This window comes from Montipora capricornis, chromosome 3, assembly GCF_036669925.1.
Source record: "Montipora capricornis isolate CH-2021 chromosome 3, ASM3666992v2, whole genome shotgun sequence".
Classification (NCBI taxonomy): domain Eukaryota; kingdom Metazoa; phylum Cnidaria; class Anthozoa; order Scleractinia; family Acroporidae; genus Montipora; species Montipora capricornis.
Window position 1 is genome coordinate 71,710,075 of NC_090885.1, and position 7,500 is coordinate 71,717,574.

Consider the following 7,500-nt stretch of genomic DNA (forward strand, 5'->3'; position numbering starts at 1 on the left):
TATGTGTAACGTTGTGTGTTTCTTGTACCGGTGTTTGTTTGTATCGGCACAGGCGCCCAAGCTCAGTATGAGCATGGCCGACAAAAATATAAGGATTTGTATTCATGAGAATCCCGATGAAAAGCTTAAGAAGATAATTATATGAAATTAAAAAGCCAAACCTTATTGCCATTGTAGATAGCTTCTTTCCTGGGACGTATACAAAACATGGACCCCAGGTCCATAGACTATCCCTGTGGACACGGTCCATGGACCCCTTCATGGACCACCCCTCATTTTGTGATGTTAAAAGCAGAAAAATCTTTAAGAGAGAGGGAGAAGTGATCCTCGCACATATCTGGACAATCTCAGCAATTGTATCTTATAGACACCTGAAAAATTCAGGTGGAACCCATGACCCCTGCGATGTGAGGACGGTTGGGCGCACTGGTCAGTTTGTTGGTCTTGTTTGTTCCGGTGAAGGATTCGATGAATTAAATGAACTTATTACATAGATACTGATGAAATACCAGGATTTCTCCTTTTACTAAAAAATCATATCTTCACCGCGCGCAGTGAACGTATCATTTTTTTCTTTCACATGTGAGATATAGCAGTCGTCATGGTAATGAACACGATTAGCCAATAAAATGCGAGCTTCCTCTTCATTGTACGATACTTTTGTGCTTTAATATAATTCTTCTTTATTGCAAATTTTACATTATTATGATTTCTTTTCATAACTTTCATACCTTGTTTCATTGGCAAATAAAGAATATAAATATATGTTACTCTGGTGTTTGAAATATAAATTATGTACAAAAACCTTTCTTCTGACGTTTTGGTTGTATTCAACAACCTTCATCAGGGAAAGTGAAAGATAAAATTTACACGAGGGCTAAGATATAAACTAAAATGCTAATTAAAAATTCTAAAGTTAGCGTCATTTTTTCTTTTCTGCAATAGTCAAATGCAAATACTCCTTGGGGAGTAGTGCTCCATCGTCTCGGTTGAGGGGGTCTTTTGCACAGTTTATTTCCCAAGCCTCAAGAATTTTCCTTTGTCGCCAGTTATTGTTAGTTCTAAGAATAGTGGCCTCATTCCACGCGATGTCATGATTCGTTTTTATAACGTTGTCCGCAAGTGATGATTTTTCTTTTTGTAGCCGTGCGACCGCCTTTTGATGCTCGCCTTTTCTAGTTGTAAATTTTCTTTGCGTTTCTCCGATATAATTCTTGCTACATACTGCGCAGGGAATACACAAGATCTCGAATTTCTTCTTTGCCCATTTCGTCTTTCGGCTTTGGAAATATCTGACCAATTGACTGGTAATTCCGATTACACTGTTAACAACAGCACTGAATTCTGTGAAAGTATTACTGACGTCAAACTTCAGGATGACGACATACTTGTCTCTTTCGACGTCGTTTCGTTGTTTACATCGATTCCGGTGGACGTAGCTATTAGTGTTGCTCACAACCGCTTGATCAACGACGAAAATTTACAAGACAGGACAGCCATACCTATTACTGACATTGTCAAATTACTTGACTTTTGCCTGTCAACCACCAATTTTCAGTATGACCACAAGCACTACAAGCAAATTCATGGGACAGCTATGGGCTCCCCCGTTTCCGCTATAATGGCTAGCATGGTCATGGAAGATCTTGAAGAAAGAGCACTAGCTTCACTAACCAATCCACCTTTGTTTTGGAAGAGATTTGTGGACGACGTGATTACAACCGCAAAATCTGTACACACACCTTTCTGGAACATTTGAATTCAGTTGAACCTTGCATTACTTTCACAATTGAACTTGAGAACACATGAGAAAGAAATGATGGTAGAACCAACTGGGATCTCAGAAAAAATCCGAGCCCCAGATGGTGACTGCGTGATGCAGTTATGAGCCATGCTGTCAGTCATTTGACTCTGTAGCTGCGTGATGCAGCTTGAGTCAATACCCACATTTCACCCTTGCTCGCCATAGAGTCTCCAGTAGCTCAGTGGTTAGAGCATCCGACTAGATCACGGAGGGTCGTGGGTTCGAATCCCATCTGGGGCTTGGATTTTTTCTGAGATCCCAGTTGGTTCTACCATCATTTCTTTCTCATGTGTTTATATCATTCTCACATTCGCTCACTTGGGTGGTTGGTTGGCCGCATCTCAGATATGCTTTAAGGTGACTGCGCGATGCAGTTATGAGCCATGCTGTCAGTCATTTGACTCTGTAGCTGCGTGAATGAGCTCGAGTCAATACCCACATTTCACCCTTGCTCGCCATAGAGTCTCCAGTAGCTCAGTGGTTAGAGCATCCGACTAGATCACGGAGGGTCGTGGGTTCGAATCCCATCTGGGGCTCGGATTTTTTCCGAGATCCCAGTTGGTTCTACCATCATTTCTTTCTCATGTGTTTATATCATTCTCACATTCGCGAACTTGAGAACGAGAGTAAAATTGCCTTTCTTGACACCATGGTTCATCACCAGGAAGACGGAAAATTAATCACCACCGTCTACCGGAAACCTACCCACACTGATCGCTATCTGTCATATTTATCGCATTATCCCAGTATGCACAAGCGAGCTGTGGTCAAATCATTAATGGGTCGGGCCGAGAGAATTCCCTCAACAAAATCCGACCGAAACAAGGAAAAACAAAGAATAATGTCCACATTACAATCAAATGGATACCCCAAACGCTTTATCTTGAATGCCAGCAAACCTAAACCACCATTAAACTACCCATTAACTGGTGCAGAGTCGGAAGAGAAATATTGCACAATACCATACGTGAGCGGGACCTCCGAACCCATAAAGAGAGTTTTGGGCAATCATGGTATCAAAGTGACTTTTAAACCCTACAATACAATTCGCCAGATATTTCCAAAGCCGAAAGATGAAATAGGCAAAGAAGAAATTCGAGATCTCGTGTATGACATTCCCTGTGCAGTATGTAGCAAGAATTACGTCGGAGAAACGCAAAGAAAATTTACAACTAGAAAAGGCGAGCATCAAAAGGCGGTCGCACGGCTACAAAAAGAAAAATCAGCACTTGCGGACCACGTTATAAAAACGAATCATGACATGGCGTGGAATGAGGCCACTATTCTTAGAACTAACAATAACTGGCGACAAAGGAAAATTCTTGAGGCTTGGGAAATAAACTGTGCTAAAGACCCCCTCAACTGAGACAATGGAGCACTACTCCCCAAGGAGTATTTGCATTTGACTATTGCAGAAAAGAAAAAATGACACTAACTTTAGATTTTTTAATTAGCGTTTTTCTTTATATCTTAGCCCTCGTGTAAATTTTTTCTTTCACTTTCCCTGATGAAGGTTGTTGAATACAACCGAAACGTCGGAAAACGTTTTTATTGTACATAATTTATATTTCAAACACCAGAGTAACATATATTTATATTCTTTATTTGCCAATGGATTCACCTCGTAACAAAACCAGTTTTAATACCTTGTTTCATGTTACACAACATGCGTGTTTTAGTGGTTGGTGAACACCTTTTCATCATTTCGAAAATGAATAAAACAAGTTGTTTTAAATCTAGAAATTTCATCAATATCTATATAATAATTATATAATAACCCAAGTTATTCACGGATTTTGATTGGTTCTTGCCTATGATCTATTAGAGGACAGACGCATGATTGATGTCACTACCAGCTTTTATGCGAATAAAGTTTAATCAGTGACACACTCGGCTATCGCCTTGTGTACCACTTTTTTGTTCTTACCACATTTTGACGTCATCTGTGATCTATTACTGAACAGACGCATGGCAACATGGAATCTATTTGTTAAACTGAACATTACATGGCCGCTTGGGGATACGAATTTTATCTTCTCGTGCTGAAAGTATCTCTCACTCGTTCGCTTCGCTCACGCCTGTATATTGAACTGCGGGTTATAGACGAATCACTTTGGAGCCACCAATTTGAAATAGATGGTATAAAGGTGTCTATAAGAGACAATTGCTTAAATCAGTAGCCCCTAACTATAAGCGAACAACAGCCCCATATTCCTGTTAAGAATGGGAGCAGGAGCCCGAGCCCGAGCCCGAGCTCAATGACAAATCTCAAGAAACTAACTTGATGTCATAACCAGGTGTCTTTGTTGTTTCGCGCAAAAGGTAGTCTGTATAGATTGTAGTCTATATAGATGTTAAATGCTGTGACATGAATTGTCCCGATAAGTGCGAGTATTGCTTCTCCCTTTCGTCCGAAGATTTCTCTGCTAGTAACTATACAAAATAAGGGGTGGTCCACAGGGGTGATCCATGGACCGGGTCCATGAAGGGGTCATCTCAACCCACCATCAACGCAATAGCAGTCCTGCGAGCAACGTCAGGCGGTGAACATTGCAATAAAACAGCATGCGAAAGCGGTGCTTTGTCACCAAAGTGGCCACAGCTTCAACCGTTGACAACAAACTGACCCTTACCGGGGTGACAGACCGTAGTCAGTCAACCCGCAAAATTCTTTATTCCCCTGGATCTCCTGGCATGACTGCATTGACTCAGTCGTCAAATCACAGTCACGCCTCCTTCGTGTTGACAAAGCTCAAACACATTCGTGAAGCCAGAAAGCATTGAAAGATGCAAGAATAAAAGCCGTAGTAAACAAACTTTTGCGCTTTCATTAGTTAATAGGATTTTGTATATAGTAGGCTGTTGACGATCGTAACTGTATTTATCAAGCCTTCAAGGAATTACAAGGTTTGTACCTGTCTTGAAAACCCTTGGATTCCAGAAGTCCGATTTCAAGGCCTTGAAAGTACTTGAAACTGATTTTTGGTCCTTGAAAGTCCTTGTTTTTTTATTGATCAAGATTGAAAAATATTAATGTTTCATGGTCTTAAAGTAAATGAAAGCCAGTGAAAACAAATTGTTCAAGTAAGCAAAGTATAACTTTCTCGAATTTTGCTTGGTTTGTGGTAAATTCTTACTAAAAAAAGCCCTTGAAATTTCAAAGTAGGGTCCTGGAAAGTCCTTGAAAAGTCCTTGGCCTTTTGGCCTTAAAATGGGTATGAACCCTGGAATTAACATTAATTAATTATACAAATAAAATTTGTTCCCCTAGTTTATCAAGCACAATTGTTTTTTATTCCCCTGGGTCTCCCGACTCCCGACGCAACTGTTTTCTCTCAGCTACTAATAATTAAATTTCACTGGCTTCAGTAAGTCCAGCCACAAAATATTCGTAGCACAATATCCTATGCGAACAAAGTTTATTTGCATGCTAATATATATTCCTTGAACGCTTGAGTCAATGCAGTCATGCCAGGAGACCCAGGGGAATAAAGAAATTTGTGGTTGACTTAAACTACTGTCTGTCACCCCGGTAAGGGTCAGTTTGTTATCAACGGTCAAAGTTGTGGCCACTTTGGTGATAAAGCACCACCTTCGCACGCTGTTTTGTTGCAAGATTCACCACCTGACATTGCTCGCAGGACTGCTATTGCATTGATGGTGGGTTGAGATGAAAGTTCAATATTTGTCAATTTATTTTGATGTGAAATTGTGACTGTGGGAATATTTTATCCAGGAATATTTGACTTAAATTGGTGGCACCTGAGAATTTAGTCTCCAGCCTTGGGATTTTGCTACAACTGTTGACAACCACCAAATTGAGAAATGTCTCAATTTGTAGTTAGGGTTAGGCTTAGGTGGTGGAAATGAAGGGTTAGTGTTATGGTTATGAGCAAAAATCAATCGTCATCATCAATCATTTGGGATGAAAGGTATACCCTATTCAAAGCATCTAATTTAGCGCTCAGTGTAGAGTGGGTATGAATGACTTTCTCGATTTGGTACATTTACTGTTGGATCTTTTTCACTAGCTAAAGTAAAGTAAAGAAGTAAAGCGACCATATTTAAGGTTGATAACTCGTAACAGTAACTTTAATTACTCGTCTGACAAACCTGAGGTCGACGGTGCGCTCATTTTACTCCCCCCTCTCCATCAGTGCTCTGTTTTGTGGGTATTTAAAGCTACTTAGCTACACGGAAAGGAAAGAAGTCAAAACAAGGATGGGAGATCCGGGAATCAAAGTCAGGACCTCTTGCACCAAGGCCGTGCACTAACCGACTGTGCCATCCTTGCTCCTCGTTACATTTAGCAAATTTAAAGCTATTGCTCAAAAGTCATTGCTCACACGACAGATGCATGTATGTTGCATACATTATATTTGCATTCTTTTGATGATAACGAAAACTTACAAGCATTCTGCTTTTGCCTTTAAATTACAGGAATGTGGGTACATGTCGATAAATAGAAAATCAAATTATTTTTTTTCAGGTCTTAGGTGATGAAAATCTGCCAGAAAATTTGAAACTTCAATTGTTATTTATTCTTCAAGAGAAGGTAATCTGCATTCAGAGACTGATATATCTTGCTTTTTTTTTATAATTTATTGGATTTATCAATTTTTAAAACACAAATTTTTAGAGCTATTGCCATTCAAACCAAACTTTGCTATATATTTTTTGCAGGCATCAAACCTTTTTCTTGAACCAAGAAGGTATTAAAAAGAGTAATACTGTTCCTGTTTTTTTTTATTCTTTAAGGCTACACTACAACCAGTAGTTAAAATATTGCGTGCACATAACGTAAATAATCTTTTAAGCCCTTCTCTCAAATAAGTCCCCCTTTTCTCTTTTAAGCCCCTCTCCCCTATTCTTCATAACCAAGTCAATAAATGATAGGCTGTATTAATTGACCATGAAAGTAACACATGCTGAAGTTCAGATTTGGTTCCCTCAGGAGCCGGTTCTTGCAAATAACTTGTACAATGCGTATACATGTACAATGTATTATCACTTAAATATCCATATTAGACCTGTAGTTATTTATGTACTACAAGTTGCTCGGCAACCCCAGGCAGGAATCAAACCTACAACCTACGACCTGCTTAGGACTCTGATTTTTCAGTTGTCCTTTTCGCCTGTTGCCAAGCAACTTGAAATATATATATCCTTCTCACAGGCACATTACAACTTTCCATCATTTCATGTAGACAGTCATTGCCCTGGTACAAAACAGGAAGTAGGGAACCACAACTCTAGTCTGTTTCTTTCCTTTTTTGCTGTACCAGTAGTGCGTTTCGCTAAAACGTGCTTGAAACAAACAAGCCCCCCCCTCCCCCCCCCGGGGGAGAATTTATGGTAAACATTTAGGGAAGTTCAGGTGCTAGTTTTTTATTGTCTTCTGTATGAATACATGGATGGTGCTAAAACTAGTATAAATGCAACATTTTCCAACCACACTGAATAAACATCTACATTTGTGTAGTAAAACACCCATATTTGGTCATAATGGTCAAAATGATTATAAAAATAAGGTGAAGTAAGGACAGTTAAAGGACCATGTTTATGCATAAACATGCTGTGAGTCGGGTAAACATTAATTTTTGTAGAAGTGATGCTTTATAACTTTTATTTCCCCCTTAAATTGAGCCCAACAGGATGAAAGCTTAAGAAGTAGTATGCATGCATTAGTATAATTC

At 39.4% G+C, this 7,500-nt stretch overlaps 1 protein-coding gene across 1 annotated transcript in view; it reads left to right on the forward strand.

Annotated features, from left to right (window-relative positions):
- Positions 1-7,500, forward strand: part of LOC138043926 (AP-5 complex subunit beta-1-like) — a 48,025-nt gene that overhangs the window by 327 nt on the left and 40,198 nt on the right. The window contains exons 2-3 of the mRNA XM_068890454.1: positions 6,294-6,359; positions 6,488-6,516. Coding sequence (XP_068746555.1) covers positions 6,294-6,359; positions 6,488-6,516 — 95 coding nt within the window. The remainder of the gene's footprint in view (positions 1-6,293; positions 6,360-6,487; positions 6,517-7,500) is intronic.